At 59.4% G+C, this 18,561-nt stretch overlaps 1 protein-coding gene across 1 annotated transcript in view; it reads right to left on the bottom strand.

The window, feature by feature from the left end:
* Window positions 1–18,561, bottom strand: part of NCOR2 (nuclear receptor corepressor 2) — a 120,889-nt gene that overhangs the window by 76,049 nt on the left and 26,279 nt on the right. The window contains exons 6-9 of the mRNA XM_006894688.1: window positions 16,671–16,727; window positions 10,667–10,719; window positions 2,815–2,881; window positions 1,069–1,241 (exon numbers count right to left, since the gene is read on the bottom strand). Coding sequence (XP_006894750.1) covers window positions 1,069–1,241; window positions 2,815–2,881; window positions 10,667–10,719; window positions 16,671–16,727 — 350 coding nt within the window. The remainder of the gene's footprint in view (window positions 1–1,068; window positions 1,242–2,814; window positions 2,882–10,666; window positions 10,720–16,670; window positions 16,728–18,561) is intronic.

Genomic DNA, 18,561 nt, shown 5'->3' with positions numbered 1-18,561 from the left:
TCAGGACCATTGTGGGGCCCAGACAACAAGACGGGGAGACTCAGGACTCACACGGGGAGCCCACTCTGGCCAGCGGACAGTGAGAGGGCACACACAGGACTAACAGAGAACCCGCTGCCCTGCTCTAGAGCACGGGGGGGGGACACGCTCAGGGCGTGGCTGACCAGGGAAAGCAAAGGGCCATGGCCTCTTGGGACCAGCAGGTGGCCCCAGGCTGAGCAAAGGGGCCAGGGCAGGACCCTATGCTGACCCGGGAACATTAGGACCCCTGCCCTAAGAGGACAGAACCTACAACAGCCTGGCCATGCAGACTGCGTCCTAGGCAGCTCTGCCTCTTCAGACGCAGGATGTGGTTCCAGTGACCTGGGTCCCCCTTGTGCCAGGGGCCCTGGGTCCCCCTTGTGCCAGGGGCCCTGGCTCCCACAGGCAGGTGAGGAATTCAGTGAGACTTCACAAGGCCTGTCACCTCATCTGGGTCACTACGGGAAAACCACGCTGGGAGCCGGCTCCCTGGGCCTCTGCACAGGGTTCCACCGGTCCCCAGCGCCAAGGCCCACGCCCCTGGCCACGTGGAACTGTGTTGACATTCCTGGATCTCAAACTCAGATGGTTTAGTGTCGTGCGAGCCACGCAGACGAGGTGTGCAGAGCCAAGTCTAAGTGTCTTCAAGGCTCAAACATGCCAGGGCCAGGTCAAACTCACTGCCGTCCTATCAGAACGGACGCCCCGCTGACCCTCGAGAGGGTTCCCAAGGCTGTCAAAGCTGCCCACCCCTCCACCCCAGGAGCCCCTGGTGGACCTGAGCTGCGAGAGGTGCTGGCACTGGGTCAGCAGCACAGGCCCCCTGTGGTCAGCCCCATCGGAGCACCTCGTCAAGGCCACAGAGTGCGGATGGTACAGCCCGGGGTCACCAGCTGGAGACCCCGCGACACAGAGCTGTTCTGACAGTGACCCGGCCTGTGCGTATCTCGCGGTAAGAGGCAGCAGACCAAAGAGTGGACAAGCGCCGTGGGCCGTGGCGTGGGCAGGCGGGCAGCACGGTCGCGGAGGCCGGCGTGGCCCGCTCACCTCTGCATGCGCTCCTGCAGCTCTCGCTGTTTGCGGATCTCCGGGAACTGCTTCTCGTAGTACTCGCGCACTTTGCTGTCCTTGGCCCGCCGCCGGGGGTTGTTCTCAATGCGCTCCACCTTCTTCTCCCATGCTTCCATGAGCTGGTCGTAGCGCTGGCAGAACTTCTGCTCCTGGGGGTGCACGGGGGGCCCTGAGCGCACGGCTGGCACTGTGTCCTGCCTGCCCCACGGTCCAAACCTGCTCTGCACATGCACCTGTGCCCGTGTGCACATCTGCACACACACACACGCGCGTGGACATGCACACACACACAGCCATGGGTGGATACGCACACACACTAATTCACCTACATACATGAAGTCATGTGTACACGTGTTCACACAGATACACGCCACATGCACACACTTGTACGCAGTCACACAATTACAGATTGTCAGAGAAAGTCCTACAAACACATCAAGAGTCATATAAGCAGACGAGCACAGAGGAAGAGAGATACACACGGCGTTACACAAAAGCTGGTAGATACCCAGTAAGACAGACGGGCACATACACATCCCTGGAGTCACACACGGTCATACAGGCAGACGGGCACACGTGTGCTCGCTTGCTCATTCATTCATTCATTCATTCATATTCTCTCTCTCTCTCTCACACACACACACACACACACACACGCGCGCGCGCAGGCTGCCGCAGACCTGCACAGGCACGCGTACACGTGTGAAGCCACAGCAGCAGAAGCCCTGTCTGGAGTCGGCTGTTCTCCACAGGCCTTAACCCTAACCCCATTCCTTCTCCACTCAGAAGCCACCAGCTTCAAACTCTAATCTCAGGAAAGAAATAAAAATAAAATTCCATCCTCGGTCGGCTCGGCCACAACGTGAGGGCTCGGCACCCACCCACGCTCGTGGCCACTACCCAAGATGGACAGCGCAGCTGAACAGCATGTTCACTGCTGTACAAAATGGTCCCAGTGCCAGGTCTGGGTGGGACCTCGGGCAGGAGCCACTTTCTAGATTGCTCAGCTGGGTTCTCCCATCAGTCCAGGGCAGGGAAGTCCCCGCCAGGTCTAACTGCAGTGCTGCCTGCTGCAGTCTGGACCAATAGCCTCCCAGAAGACTCTGCACAGCCAAGCACTGGCTGGTCTCTCTGTCTCCAAGGCAATGTGGGCCCAGAGCAGGCGAGGCCGTCTGGCCGGCCACGAGGCCCATTCCTGTCCCGAGCAGCTGTGTGGACAGATGGCAAGCCCCATGCACCTCGCCTGAGCGCCCTCTCCATGGTCTGGCGTCCCCGTAACCAGAGCCTGCCCCTTCCACGTCACCCAAGGGCATGCTGTGACCTTGTCCTCCACAAACCCAGATGGCCTCGAGGTGGGGGGCAGGACCCAGCTCCTGTTCTGGGGGCCACATACAGACAAGGTGCTTGGAGGACTCATAAGGGACAAAGTGACAGGTGATGGCCCCATGAGGACCAGGCAGGTACCAGGGACATCCCTGGGCTGTCTTGGTTTTCCTATCATTATCTCTGCTGGGTCTTGAACCTTCACCCTCAGAACTTGCTGGGTGCCCCAACAACATGTAAAAGGAGCCTGACTTGACGAAAGCCACCGCCTCCTCTCCAGGGCCCCCTCACTGCCCTCGGCTTTCCCTGAAGCCTGGCACGGTGCTAGCAGTAACACAGTCCAGCAAAGGTGCACACGTGGGGCTGGACGTGAGGATACCCAATTGCATGTGGACTCACCCATTGCTTCCGGGCGTGGTTCCTCCGCTTAAAGTACAGGATTAACTTCTTCCGCATCGCCTGGTTTCTGGGGGGGGGGAGTAGGAGGGCCGTCAGTGGGGCATGTCTCCCCCAAGGGGCGCCATCTGTGGGCGCTGGTCTGTGGGGGTCTTACTCCTGGGCAGAGCAGGAGCCACTCTTGGTGGGCCCGCTGACTGCTAACAGCCACTGTGCCCTCACTGCACCCAGCTGAGTGGTCTTGCAGACAAGAAGCTCTGAGGGCCGAGGCACTGTGCAACCCCCGTGAGCTGCCACCCCTGACGCCCGCCAGGCCCCCATAAACTCCTCCTGCTGCAGGACACTGGTCACAGGGAAGCTTATCAGCCTTGGACCAGCAAGGGTCATGCCAGATCACAGCAGTACCACCAATACTCTGAGAGCTGGGCAGGACCCTCATCTGGCCGCCCATCCTGGGCACTGCTGGTCAGTCAGAGGGAGAGGATGTGGCGCCTTCAAACTCGAAGATGGGCTCGTTGGAAGAGCCAGCTAGAGAAGGGTTGGAGTGGGCGGGCAGGACATCAGGTACAGCAAGTGCAAAGGCCCTGGGGTGGCCTCACAGAAAACAGAGAGTGGGCAGGTAAGCTCCACGTGGTCAGGCAGGGCACGAGCTCACTGGCAGATGCAGACCCTGGGAGAGGAGTGGGCTCGTCAAAGATGGAAGGACAGCTGAGCGAGCCCAGAAGCAGCAGCACTGTCTCGGGTGCCAGGAGGATGTGAGCCCCGGACCTGCATTCCCAGGACAATTCTCTATAAAGGCAGGAAACGCCAAGATGAGTGTCGAGCACCGAAGAGCCAGAGAGTAAGGACGTGTCAAAGGAAATGCCAGCAGATGCCAGAGCCAACCTCAAAGTGCAGCTGGAGGGCAAGGCAGCATCAGAGCACCATAAAGGCCGCAAGTCGGACTCCCGGAGATGAGGGAGAGAGACCCGGCAAGCCTCCTCCAACAGCTGTTTGTGCTTCCTACTAAACGGCCCTCAGTCAACGATGCCTCATAGTGACCCCAAGACCACCACACACTGGACGCTTGTCCCATCCTGCCCCCTCCTCTGACCTCCGCCCTGCTCCACCAGCCAATGAAAATGCCCTGGGTCACAACACACTGCTGTCGTCTCCGTACCAGAGGACGAGTCCTGGAAAACCCAAAGCAGTGCCACTGATTATAGGACAGGGCAGAACCGCCCCCCAGACCGAGCCTGTACATCCTAACAAGAGCAGACTCCCTCATATTTCTCCCACCGAGTGCCCAGTGGGTCCGAACCACCGAGCTTTCAGTTAGCAGCCTAACACTTAACCCACTGCGCCATGAGAACTCCTTCCTAGTTTAGAAGGCAATCGCAGCAGGCCGTGGTCTGTCTGTGAGCAGATACGCACTCTGCAGGTATCTGGCAGACACGGCTGTGTACTGAGCTGGAACGGAGTTCAAAGTAGTGCCGCCTGAGAAAACACCTCCACCCCCACCCCCTGGCCAGGCCCCATGTGGCTCACACAGAACCTGGGAACAAAGGACCACTTAAAAGCAAGGCCTGCTTCCTCTCCAGCCCTGCACCCCGGCCAACACCCGAGCGAGCGGATTCAAGGAGATGTCTGCAGGCCTTCCCAGACCCTGCAAGTAACAAAAGAGCCCTCCTCAAGGCTTACGCCCTTTTTTATCCTTGTGAATCTTAGCTACAAATGAGATCCCTGGGTCACGTCATGTGAGAGAAGACTTTGTGGGTTTTTGTTGTTGTTTTAATTCTTTTTGGTGCGTGTACCATCAAGTCAGATTTGGCTGGTACTGGAGGAGATTGCCCCTCCTTCTCCAGCAGAGCATCTGGTGGATTCGAACTGTGCACCTCTGGGACTGCAGTGCAGCTTCTTGCCACTAGGCCACCAGAGCTTGTCAAATTAGAAAAGACTGTAAGAGAAATGGGTGAGGGCCTCATTTTAGCAGCTTAATGGAGAACCTTCTCAGACCCTGTGTGAATCCTCTGCTATGTACCAAACACTGGGGTCATTTAGCGTCCTGGGGTCTTGATGGCGGGATCTCCCCTGTCCCCCCCCCCCCCCCCCCCCCCAGATTTCTTTTCTTTTCACACAGTATGAGAAATAAGCCCCCTTTCTTGACTTTTTGAGGCCCCACTGCAGTTCTTGGCTGGGCACCCCAGTGTGACATGATGGCAAAGATGGTGCAGGTCCGGTGAGGTCTTGCCGCCGAGCCTGTGGGTCCCGGTGAGGTCGGCACCCAGGCCAGGAACGCCCACACCAGACGATGGTGCAAAGAACAGCGTCAAGAGGCCCGCGTCCAGCCCGGTGGATGCAAACCACTGGGTGAGGAGACGAATGCGGCCAGCAGACTCTTCTGACCCACTGGACGTGGAGACGGGATGGGACCGGGTGAAAACCCCCCTCCCCGCCAGAGCTTCTCGGCTACATGCCAGGTCCATCCACACATGAGACACAGAAAGTGGGTTTGGCCTCAAAGCACCTCCTCCAGGTATTTATGACATCCTGTGTCGGCTTCAGGAAGGTCTGCTGGACGAGTGGTAAAGAATGGCAAAGGCTGGTTGTTCAAATCCACCAGCTGCCCAGCGAAAAAGAGAGAGAGACCCTTTAGTGCAATGTGCTCTGATCACCCCTGGAGGGTCAGCTCTGAGTCTGAGGGTTTCGACGGTGGTCTTAACGGTGGTCTCGGTGGCTTGGCACGCTGAGTGTCCGGCTGCTAACCAAAAGGTGGGCAACAGTCTCAACCCATCAGCTGCTCCGGGGCGGGCAATCTCCCCTATCAAGGTTTCCAGCCTTGGAAGCCCAATGAGGCGTTGTCATGACCTAGAATCAGCTCCACGGACGTGGGGGTCAGAAGCCACTGGCGATGGTTCCAGACGCAAGGAAGCACAGGACTTTGTAAGAGCAGGAAGCCAGGGGCCGACAAGCACAGCCAAAGCCACTCCTCTTGCTGCCTCTCTGTGTGTTGTCGCAGGAGGTATGGCTCTGCTGCCGGCACGCCGCTTGTGCACATGGGAGTGCCCCCTCTGGTGCCACCCGCGTGAGCTCCTCCCAGGTCAAGTCCACGGCTGCGGTCACTGTGTCAATCCGTCTCGTGGAGGGTCTTCCCCTCTTCTGCTGCGAGACCGACTTCCACCTTCCTTGTCTCTCAGAAGCACCCTGGTTACAGGGGCCTCAAACAGAATCCAGAGGCCCAAGCCCGTACTCACACGTTGACAGGGGACAGCCACGGGCGGAGAAGAGAGGACAAAGCTGGGATGTGTCCACTGCGCTTGATGGACACGGTTTCTTTCAGGGGGTGGTTGAAGAGGTACGGCCACTCGTCACAACAAGCCCAGAGCACGGGATGAAGTCTCCCCCTCTTCGCCGCTAAGGTGCACCCCGGAACTTACTCCCCGGCAGAACTCGTCTGTTCCTCGGGCAGTCCACGGGACGGTCAGTCCTCTCCTTCACCACCATTCAAAGGCACAGCTGCTTCTTCTTCTGCCCTCCTTACTCAACGCCTCGCTTTCAGACGCACAGGAAACAAGTGAAAACACGTCAGCTCGGATCAGGGGCACCTTCGAAATGAACGCTCATTCCGCCCAACTCTTCCCAGGAAGGAAATCTGCATTTTCAGTGGACACATAGTTGTACCTAGGCTCTGGAGCTGGGAAAGAATCTCTATTTGACCTGCAGGAGGGAAAATGAGGACTTGTGACATTTTAGAATCGGACCAATGCTTTGTCTTTGGATGCACGGAGGCAGGACAAGCCTTGACCATTAGGAGCTCCCTTCAGAACTGGAGCTGACGAGGAGGCTGCCCGGGAAGTTCACGCGTGACCCGTTGGATCCACCAGACGAGGGACAAGCCTTGACCATTAGGAGCTCCCTTCAGAACTGGAGCTGAAGAGGAGGCTGCCCGGGAAGTTCACGCGTGACCCGTTGGATCCACCAGACGAGGGACAAGCCTTGACCATTAGGAGCTCCCTTCAGAACTGGAGCTGAAGAGGAGGCAGCCCGGGAAGTTCACTCGTGACGCGCTGGGTCCACCAGACGAGAGGTGGTGGAGGAGGAGGAGACAGGCAGAGCGTGGCCGGGGCACCGAGCACACGCAGATGCTAAGCACAGAGGCAGCTCCCTGGCCTGAGTGCCAGGACCAGTGAGGACTCCTGACCCGCTGACTTAGCCCATGCGTGGGACTGAGGCTGGGAGGGGAGGGAACCGCCTGTGTGAAGGGCAGAAGATGGGTGGGTCCCGAGTCGCCGGCTGGTGCCCGCTGGACCTGGCAATGGATGACTAGGGGTGAAGGGACCAGAGCCTGGCCAGCTGAAGAGAAGAGGTTCGAAGCCGAGTGTCGGTGTGGACTGTTGCACTGGACGGCTTGCACGGGGCTGGACTTCACATCAGCGCTGAGTGCAGATGCTCCAAGGTCCCCGGCAGAGAAAGGAATCTGCTTCTCTCCCCTGAGAACCGGCTTATGAATGCTATTCCTGGGTGACGCCCAGTAGGCACCCACCCCTAGCTGACCTCAGGCGGGTGTCCGGAGGCCGTAAATCACACGGAGAAGGACTGGACAGACTTGTCCTGCGGAGCGGCTGGTGGATTGGGACCGTGTGCCTTTGGGATTAAAGTGCAACTTTGGCAACAGGGCAGGAGTCAGACCCACTGTGCGCAGGGTGGCCGAGCCGTAGCGGTCAAGGGTGCCCGGGGGGCACGTCTGGCCTCACGGGGACCAACCCCGTGCAGCTCATCTTGTGATGCGAACTCATCCCCCTCGGGTGTTAGTGGTGGTCAGATTCTGCCACCCCGACTCCTTTCACTGGTAGTTTCTGAAGGTGCCTTGGTATTGCAAAGGCGTGCTGGTAGTGTAGCATGATTCGATGCTACCAAATGCCTCCGTCTAAATTCCAAAATCAATCTCCATAATAGTCTATGTGTTTCCTACTGCCAAAGGGGCCCTTTAGAGTAGTGAGAGAAGATCTTCACCCTGAAACCCACAGCGTCCCTTTTCAGCAGGAAGTAGCTAAGAGAATACGCCATCCCCTTTTCCTTATGACTCAGGGTGAAGTCTCTCTCAGGGAGGAGTGATAGGGAATGGCAAAGGATACACTGACAAAGAAGATTAATCAGAACTGGCTTTGACAAGCACTGTGGCATTTGGACAAGAACAAACTGGGAGGAGGGTAGAGAGAATAGTGCAACAATGAATGAATGGAATCCCAAAATCTCTGTAAATGTTTATGAAAATTAATAAAATCTAATTTTAGAAAATGAAAAAAAAAAAACCAAAACAAACCAAATGCCTCCGTCTCTGTCGGTTCAAATGCACCAGCCCCTCCACGGAGCAAGATGGGTGAGTCAAAACTTGGGCTCTGGGGAGGGAGGTGGTGTGTGGTCAGGACAAGACCACCCAGCAGAGGAGTCGCCATGCTTGAGACCCTGATGCCTCTCTGTATCACACGCATCCCCAGCAGGCCCTGTAGAGGCTGGGCCGTCCCGTGAGGGAGTGTCCACGTCACCCCATTCAGGGGAATTCAAACCAGAAGCTCTCGGTTCCTTCCCTGCCTCCCAAGGCCTTGGGGCTCTGAAGGTCACTGCTACAGTCTGGCAGGACGACCCTGACGCTGGTGGCCCCCGGGAACATGGACAGCTAGCTGTCCTCAACACTGTCAGTGTGTCAGGTGGCCGAGAACGAGGCGGCACGGTAAGCAGAGCTGACTCCGGCACAGGCTGACATGACAGCACAGTGTGAAGCCGAGTGTGAAATTAACTGTAACGCCAAGGCCCGGCTCTCCTACCGAGAGATGCCAAAGTGACAGCGGCGAGGTCCCTGGGGCAGGCAGGGGCTGCCCACCACCTCGCCACCACCGCAGCAGAGCAAGGAGGTCGGCAGGAGACGGCCAGGGTGACCCCGGGGGACAGGGCCTGCACCCCGGGCCTGCACCCGATTCCTGCTATTGCTGTGGTGTGGGAGATGTGATTACCTGTGACCGTCTTCACCACCAAAGCCGGAACGGTTAACAAGGGTGCTTCTAACAGGAAGGTTAGAAATTCAAGGCCACCCAGAGGTGCCATGGAAGCAAGGCCTGGTGATCTCCTTTTGAAAACCCAGTCGCTCAAAATCTGCGGTGTGCAGTTCCACTTCTAGACACACGGGGTCACCCTGAGATGGGGTGACTGCTCCCCATGCTGGGGTGTCAGGCCCCGATCACTGCACAGGGCAGGTTCTCTACGAGGTAAACGTGAGGGTTCTTCTCTCTACACTGGGGTGTCAGACCCATCACAGCACAGAGCGGGTTCTGAATGGGGAGGAGGTGAGGGCCCCTGTTCTCCATGCTGGGGTGTCAGGCGAGGTGAACGTGAGGGTCCTTCTCTCCACACTGGGGTGTCAGGCACATGGTGGGTTCCCTACAAGGTGGACGTGACAGCCCCTGCTCTCCAGGCTGAGGGGTCGACCCTCACAGCACAGCACACGGCAGGTTCTAACAGACATGTCAAACGAAGGGACAAGAAGCACTGACGCCCGACGCCTTCAGACCAGGGCAGAGAACAGAACGTGCCTGGCCAGCACTTGGCGTCCACGGTGTCCTCACACCCCACACCCCTCAGGGAAGGACTCGTCCTGGTGGTACAGCGGTTAAGCACTTGGCTGTGACCCAAGAGACCTGCGATCAGACTCCATTAGCCGCTCCACAGGACAGACAGACAGTTAGCCTCCATATGGACAGCCTTGGGAGCCCTGTGGGCAGCTCTCTGTCCTCTGGGGTCGCTGTGAATCTGAACCGAGTTGGCAGTGTGTGCCGGTCAGGTTTTCTCAGATGAGGAAAACAGCCCAAGAGGTGACCTGTCTTCAGGCCCCCAGGCAGCTGGACGCACAGGAGAGGCCGGGCCACGCCAAGGCCTGGGTGCCACACAGGGGGGCAGGCTCATGGGGTCCTCTCCCTTACACAAGCCGTGTGTACGCACGGTGCCTGGAGCTGACCACGCCAGGGTCTCACAGGGTCCACCCCTGCCACAGCCACCACCACACACCCAGATGGCCATGGTGGCCTCAGGGCTCCCATCTGGTCCTCTCTCTCCTCTGGCCACCAGAGCAAGCTTTGAAATCAGACACCTGACTCTTAGGTGGAGCCCACACCTGACAGCCCTTCACAGAGGCCAGACCTCCCCAGGCCGGACACAAGCGGCCAGCCTTCCTTCCTCTCCCCTCAGGTCACACCAGCTCCGGTGATCCCTGTCCCCGTTCAGGCAGCCCCAAGGCCTTGGCACGAGCCGCTCCACTGCCCAGGAGGCCTCTGCCTGAACCTGCCGACCTCCCCGCCTCTCTGATCTGCCTTGGCCGCACTCTGCACGGTTGGGAACCTGTCCATTTCACTGCTCACTTTGTCTGCGGCATTCTACGGAGGCTCAGGGAGGACAATGGTCTTCAGCTAAATTCTCAAAGCCTGGCACAGCAACGGTACTCGATGAGTGAGCGCACAATGAATGAAGGCTCCAGCAGCCCTGCTCAGACAGCCTGCTCCGTCCCAGCCTCTGGACCAGCTCTGACGAGGACCAGGGCCCCCAGGCCAGCTTACTGAACCATGCCCAGCCCAGGCTGGCTGCCCTTCTCCCTGGCCTGCTCAGACACCATCCTGGCCACATCTCACTGAATTCCACACCCTCTGTCCCTTCCCCCCCCGTCATGATTGGGACAGAAAACGATGATTCACTCAGAACCTACAAGTACCCAGAACCCCAGGGAGGAGAGCCAGCGCTCCCGGTTCTCCCTGACCACCAGAGCCGAGGGCACTCGCGCCAGCCAAGCCCTGCCCTGCTCCCTGCCCCGTCCCGAGCCCCGGGCACTCACATTTTGATGTTCTCATGATACTGCCGGGTGTCAGAGGGCTGGTTGTACAGAGGCTGGAAAGGAAGGAAAAGGAACGGGTCAGAGGGGCCGTCGGCAAGGGGGCCATGCTGCTCCAGGGTCCGGCGCCTGCATCCCAGGCGAAGTACTGGTGTGAGTGACCCGCCGCTGGCTGATGAGAATGAAACGCAGCTCGGCCGGCGGCAGGTGCCACGGCGAGGACATCACACCGCTGCAGGTCACTCGGGAAGTCCGGCCCGATGGCACCCTGGGACGAGTCACATGACCTGGCGTCCCCAGGGCAGCAATAATCACCGAGCGCGGAAGAAAGACCCACGTCCAAACCAGCAACACACGGCCCTCCACACCCACCAACCGGGCCAGCACCAGCAAAGCAAGCAATGCCAAGTGCGGGTGAGGATGAGGAGGCCTGGTGGACACGCACACGCAGCACCGGGGCCGTCCACTCAGAGCACATGTCAACTCTGTGAAAGACAGGCTGGGTGTGTTCCTGACTCTAATAAGGTGAGGACGAGGTGGCCGGGGGACACGCACGCGCAGCACTGGGGCCGTCCACTCAGAGCACATGTCAACTCTGTGAAAGACAGGCTGGGCATGTCCCTCTGACCCCCAATACTCATACAGACACTCGTGGACGTGTTCGTCAGGGGACAGTGGCTGGCTGTCCACAAGTGACTGTCCACGCCAGCAAGGACCAGAAACCTCTGGGCACCGTCGGCAGAGCCCAGAGCCTGGAGGTCGGGACCCAGGCACCAGTGAGCACCCACCGTGGCTCGAGTGTCAGATGCCTCGTTCTCCCTGCTGGCACCTGCGCCGTGCCCGGGGCTGCGTGTGTGTCTGGGCAGGTGAGGGAAGTCACTGTGTCTGTGTGCTCAGTTGTTAAACGGGGTCAGGCCTGGCCGGCTGACATGCCTGCACTTTGCTGGTATCACTGTCACCATCGGTGGACCGGCTTCAGTCTCAGCTCTCTATTCTAGTGACTCCCAGCACCACAGCCCTGAGCCGGCTAAAGGGCAGAGCGAATGCGTCCTCTTGTGGCCCTGCTCCTGTCCAGAGACCTGTCCTGCCAGAGGTGGGGAGGCACCGGGGTGGTCCTGGCCCAGCGACCTCTGGGCAATCAAAGACACCAGGGGGGCAGCCCAGCCAACTCTGAAATGTCACCTCCTGCCACTGAACCACTGACCTGGGCAGATTCCTCGCGACAAGCTTACCAAGCCTTCCTATAGATGGGGGAGCCCCTGTGACCCCAGTTCTTCTCACTCCACCCACAATCACGCCCTGTGACACCTCAGTCTTTCCTTCTGCCCCTTAATCACGCCTGGCTTGTCCCACTCAGAGTCCTTAGACACACTGTAGGTACCCTCTGTGCAGGGGCCCTGGGAGTACCTTGTTAGAGCACTACGAACCCAAAGTCAGTGGTTCAAACCCAGCTGACGCTTCTCGGGAGGAAAGAGGCCATGAAGACCAGAGCCTTGGAAACCCAGGGGGTTTGTGCTCTGCCCTGCACTCATTGGAGTCAGGGCTGAGTCACGGCAGAGGGGTTCCGCGAGGGGGGGGGAGCAAGGGCCGTGAGGCAGAAGCCCCTCTCTGAGGCCCAGCCCCGGAGCTGGGGCGCACCCTCACCCATGGGGGTATGTGTGTGCATGCATGCATATCCACCACTCGCCCACACAGGTGGCAGAAGGTTCCGAGGGCGGCCAGGGGTGACAGTGGTAGGCGGCCAGGTACACTCCGATCAGGCAAAACCGGTAGGTGGGGGAGACTTCCGGGGAGGCAGTGGGCACAGGCCCACCAACACCCTGGTCACGCCTGCTGCCAGGGGAGGGCCAGCCCCTGGGTGGTCACAGACCCCAGCTGTCTCCTAGGAAGGAGAGGGCCCAGACCACTCTGTGGTAATTCACCACTGCCTTGGGAGAGTCCAGCTCCAAGCTACTCCCCTGGGTAACAGAGGGGTCCCCATGGATTGGCATGGCCCTTACCTTCCACACCAGGCCCGGCTGCCTGCAAGATGCTCAGGCCAACACAGAGAGGGCACGTTCCCACCTGCACCCTGGGGGCTGGAACGGGGCGGGGGTTGGGTGAGAGGTGCAGCTAGAGAACCCGCAGTCAGACTCACTGCAGAACTTCCTGGGGGTGAGTGACAGGCTCAGGCTCTTCAGCGGAAGGAAGGCTGAGAATCCTTGTCTCCAAAACGCCGAGAGGCCCCGCCGAGATGCCTGCCCCCTGTCCCGTGCTGACCCTGGGCTTCACCCATGACTCACTACTGGTGGTAAACGACACGCCAGGCAGTGGTGGGCACGGCGTGCTCGGTCTGCTTCCAGGAACTGATGGCCCTGATTTAAACACTGGCTCCTCCCTCCCTGGCCCGTGTGACACAGACACTGGGCCTGGGTTCCTCCTCTGGACAGCTGGTGCAGGACATGCAGGACAGGGCAGCCACCCAGGACTCCTGACTGTGGAGCTCACAAAGCCAGGCTCTGCTCCTTCAGATGCTCGTTTCTAGAGAGGACAGCCAGCCGCGTGCTCAGGGCCTGGTGACCAGAAGAGGCTGACGTGTCATTACACACACACACACACACACACACACACACACACACCCACACCCCACACACACACACAGACAAGAAGACCACAGTCAGCTCTCCTCAGGAAAAGCTCAAGGAAAGGGCCCGGAGGCCCAGAGGCACGGAGCCATGAAGCCACACGGGGGGTTGTCACCTCTGAACAGGGGCTGTGCCCAGGAGGCAGACAGAGGGTTAACCTCAGGGTCCAGTGTGACAAGGGGCGGCCTGTTGTTACCATGGCAACAGCTAACTTGACACAGTTTTTATGGAAAGCCTATGGACTGGTGTCCTCTTGAGGGGCCACAGGACCCCTGCCGTTCCCCTCAATCTCCCCAAAGACCGGCCGGCCGGTGACTCCTGTGCCCACCTGCCCCCCAGGACCCCTGCCGTTCCTCCATCTCCCCACAGAGGGGCTGGCTGGTGGCTCCTTCCATCCCAGGAGATGTCCACCTCACACCCCGGGCAGGCCTGCCCTCAGGGCTCCCATCGTTCACTCCCTCACCAGAGGCGCCTAGCTTCTGAGATGTCCCTCCTCCAGACTGTGAATGGCCCAGGCTGACGGGTCCCCGTGGCTGACGGGTCCCCGTGGGCCGCCCCTGGCATCTCCAGGTCTGTATCTCATCTTCCCACCCCCGCCCCCTCCAGGGGCACAGGGACTCTGAGGTGGCACAGAGACAGCGGCATTTGAGCGCGCCAAGCCCTGGGCAGGAAGAGATCTCAGTATGACTCAGAGTGGGAGGGGAGGTCTCGGGGAGAAAGTGGGGGGCCCTTCAAGCCTGGCTTCAGGCCAGCTGGCAGGGTGACTGAGAGGAGGCAGCGTCCCAGGTGGGGCTGAGCTGGTGACAGATGACATGTCACCCAGCCCTCAACCCTCTGGTGACACTGGCTCTGAAAATAACTCGACACAGGAAGGAAGCAAGCGACTCGAAGCGGAGGCCAGGGCCGCACACACCCTCCCCCGCATGCCTGGTCCCTTCACCCCAGGGAGGCCTGGAACCTGACAGGGCAGGCAGTGGGGGTGGGCAGGGGAAGAGAGGGGGAGAGGGGGGAAGAGGGAGAGGGAGAGAGGGGGAGAGAGAGAGAGGGAGAGAGAGAGAAGGGGGGGAAGAGAGAGAGGGAAAGAGAAGGAGAGAGAGTGAGAGTGTGTGTGTGTGTACCGGACAGGGCGTGGGGGTGGGCAGGGAGGGAGGGAGGGGGAGAGAGAGAGAGAGAGAGAGTGAGAGAGAGAGAGAGGGGGGGGGGGGAGGGAGGGAGGGGGAGAGAGAGAGAGAGTGAGAGTGAGAGAGAGAGAGAGAGAGAGTGTGTGTGTGTGTGTGTGTGTGTGTGTCCGTCCCTGTCTTCTCCCACTTGGAGGACACCTCTGACCAAGGGCCAGCCTGCACAGAGCAAGCGGTCAGTACTCATCTGCAGGCCTGACTATATGGTCCAGAGCCCTGTCCTCTGCAGAAAACACCTGTGGTGTGGGCCCCACAAAGCAAAGGGCCTTCTGCTTCTTGAGGATTCTGGGGCCACCCTGCAGCTCACCCAACTCCAGACATCGGCCTAAAGTCACCAGCCTTGACCCAGAGGTGTAGACACTGGAGAGGACCCCCTCCTCAGATGTCCAGCCTAGGGACTCCAGAAGCCCTAGTCCTCTCCACTCGCTCACCTTTGAGAACCTCAGGTCTGCTGAGATCCCAGGAGACCAGCCAAGCCTAGAGATTCTCAAACAGCTGGGACCACACCTCATCCCACCATAGCCATTTGCAAAAAGGAGAAACTGAGGCAAAAAAAAAATCGCCTGATAGTGGGAATATAAGACGGGCAGAGCCCCAGCACTAAATGGGCAGTTAACACACATAACTTTCCCAGGTACGCCCAGGGGCACACCCCAAGTATGCCCCTCACTGGTGTCCACTCACGACACCTATCTCCAGGTGCACACCGAAACGCGCACACCTCCGCTGCACAGGTATCTTCTCCAGGTGCACACCCATGGGCACATCTCTGAGGCATGTGCTCCCACGTACACACGCCAGAACAGTGAGGCAGGGCAGGCAGAGACCGCGAAGACATTCCCGGTTCCCAGGGGCTGGGGGAGCAGGACAGAGGGGAGGGACAGGCACGGGCCACGGGCTTCCTCCACGAGGTGAGAACACGTTTGCAGCTGTGTTGACAGGGGCACAATCTGTGACCCGGGAGACCTGTGCCCCTTAAATGCCTCCATCGTACAGGACGTGAACGCGAGCCCAGGAAAATCATTTATAAAATCATAGAAGCGTGTGACTTCCCGGGAGTCGTGCCCAGCAGGGGAGGAGGAACTCCAGGCTGGGATCGCGTGCACAGAGCCCCGAGGAAGCACCAGCGAAGGCCAGGCTAGTTCCACTGCCCACTGGGCCCTGCTCACGAGCCCTGGGAGTCTCCTGCCAGTGTCCATCTGGCCCTGCCCTGCAAGATTCGGGAGGCAGGGGCCAGCTCATGCCCACTATTCCTGAGTGGCCCGAGAAGACAGGCTCTGGGGAGAACCCCAAGACTGCAAGAGCACTGGGGCACGGCTTCCCCATCATCCCACAAGTCAGACTCCTGCTGGGGACGCGATTCCAGCCCACAGTGACCGCGGAGGACCACCTGACAGGACTTCCACAGCTGGGGTCACTGAGGAGGAGAACATCTCACCTTACTCCCGTGGAGCCGTCGGTGGGCTCGAACTGCCAACTTCTTGGTTTGAAACCCTGTGCTTAGCCTACACCAGGCCTTATTCAGGCCAGAGGCTGCACTAAATCCCAATTTAGCCCACCTCTCAATATTATTTCCTTAACATCCTAACTTAATCCCATATATATCCTGCTGTCACCCACCCGCCGGGAGGAAGTACTCCAGAACCACCAGAAAGAGAGTCTGCAGGCATCTCCACCAGAAAGAAAAAGAGGCCGGGTCTGCTCCTCGGCTCACGCAGGCCACAGCAGCCCCTTGTCCACCAAGTGACAGGGACACCAGAGACAACAGCGGCCAGCACACAGCACTCACTGTGGGCCCAGCCCAGGTCTCATAAATATGGTCAGTCTCAGGTACAACCCCATATGAGAAGTGCTGTCGTCAAGCCCATTTTACAGACACACAGACTGAGGCACAAGCTAAGAGGGCGGAGCTGAAGCACATGGGCTGGACTGCAGGGAGTGAGTGGGCCTGGCCTCGCTGGCGGGACTGCGGACCTCGGCCAGGGCGTTTGAAAACTCCATCCTCGTTCACTGACCTTGCTATCCGCACAGCCCCGTCCGCCCAGCCCCCTTTATCGGGGTGCGTTTCCTGCTGCCATGGGCCACACTGGGCACCAACTGGCAATACGCAGCTTCTTCCTTCCTCCTAACGCCCACCTGCCGCCCTTCCCGCCTCCTCAAAACCTCGGCAACCCCCACAGCTTCCCACCATGCACCCCAACTCACCAGCTCTACCTGGGGCCCCAGGCCTTCCAGAATCCGATGTGCCGCTTCTGCCTTCTTCTGTGGGGCGGCGGCAAGAAGGGAAAAACAAAACACAGAACACATTATAAGCAGAGGCTTCCTGGACAGAGGGCAGTGGCCCAGTCCTGGTCCCGGTCCCCAGGGGTCCTCCCGGCCGAGCTGCCCCTTGGTAACCGCACACACCATGTGCTCTGGGAGCCCGTTCTCGCCCCCGGGAGCGATGACCCGGCCAGAGCTCCGGCCAGCCTACGGCCTGAAATGCCCGCCTGGGCAGAGAAGCCACTGGGTTGTTCACAATGCTCAGAATCAGTGAGGGTGCATGCCAGGGAGGGCGGCAGAGGGTCCACTCCGGGGTGCTGGGCTGCCCTGGCCCCCACCCCCACCCCATGCACAACAGGCCTTATTAGAAACGCAGAGCAATGTGGCACCAGCCCAGCCTGGAACTCAGGCCCCCGCCCGGCACCATGAAGGGGGCATTGTGCCACACAGCCCCCGCCTGGGACCACCAGGACCTGTCAGAGGCTGGGGGTGGGAGGCTGCAGAGGGCAGACAAAGGGGCAGGAAAGGCTCTAACTCGATGCTTTGTGGGGGAGCTTGAGGGCCAGGAGGCTCTGCTAGGCGTGTATTGAAAAGGGCTCTGACAGAGTGGTGCCCCAGGAGAGGCAAGTTCCCCTACAATGCAGGAAGAGCTGTACCCCCAGACATGGAGGGCTTGGGGAGTCTTTCTGGGAGGTCGAGGGGCTGGGATAAAACTGTCCCCCAGCTGTCCTAACACCCCAGGCCCTCCCAAGGTGTTTCCTGGTTGTCGGAGACCAGCCCCCCTCTCCTACTTCAGACAGACCTCACTTCGATGACAGGGTTATGTTGGTGGGTTTACGCTGGCATCAAGAACAAGCTCGGCCCAGAACAAGGGCCTAGCCTGCCCACAACTGAGAGCCATGCCCTCGGGGCCTACAGAGCCCAAACCCCAAGCCCTCCAGACCACCAGCCATGCCCCCAGGCCCTACACAGAGCCCAAACACTGAGCTCCAGAGCCCTCCAGTCATGCCCTCCAGAGCCCAAGCTCCAAGCCCCTCAAGACCACCAGCCAGGCCCTTTGTGTCCACACGAAGTCCAAACCCCAAGACTAGCAGGCATGCCCCCAGACCCTTCACATAACCCACGCCCCGAGACCAGCAGCTTCAGGGTATAGCTGGGGCCCCCCATCGAGGACCATCTTAGTCATTACAGCACTCTATGAACTGAGCACTGAGCATACAGCCCCTCTCATCGTCAGTTCACACACACCCCGCCTGCGAGACACAAGAGGGAGCCTCACGAGACAGACGAGGCAATGGGACACAGAAGCACCAACAGCAGCTTTGCCTGCTCTGGCAGAAAACAGGTACGTGTGTGGAAGGCGGCACGAGTCTCCGGTAGCAGGTGGGTGACAGAGGCTGGGTTCTGAGGGATGTATAGGAGTTTGTGGTACATGCGTATAAGGACCTGCCCTGACCCCTTCTGATAAAAGGACGAGGCTGAACTTGTGAAGGCAAGACTGCAGGGGCTGGGTGACCAGAAAAGCAGATCACACGGGACTTTTCTCCCAGCTAAGCCTTCCCTGGCATGCCAGACCAAAGATGCAGGTCCAGGCCTTGGGCACAGGGTGCTGGTTCAAGACGTCTGTGCCACACGGGAGCAAGAACTCTGTAAATTATTACCTAAATTGGGAGGGACTGGAGAGCATTATGCTGAGTGAACTAACTCAGTCCCATGATGGTAAATATTGTATAAAGCTGTTACTGTAGAATGAGTACAAGGATCCAGGAGGGGTGGGAGAGGCTGGAAGCAGAGGGATGTGGATGTGCAGGGGGAAGAGGGGATTAATCATTGG

This window comes from Elephantulus edwardii, unplaced genomic scaffold (genome assembly GCF_000299155.1).
Source record: "Elephantulus edwardii isolate Elephantulus edwardi_28Jun2011 unplaced genomic scaffold, EleEdw1.0 scaffold00148, whole genome shotgun sequence".
NCBI classification, from domain to species: domain Eukaryota; kingdom Metazoa; phylum Chordata; class Mammalia; order Macroscelidea; family Macroscelididae; genus Elephantulus; species Elephantulus edwardii.
This window is presented reverse-complemented; position numbering and strand designations above follow the sequence as displayed.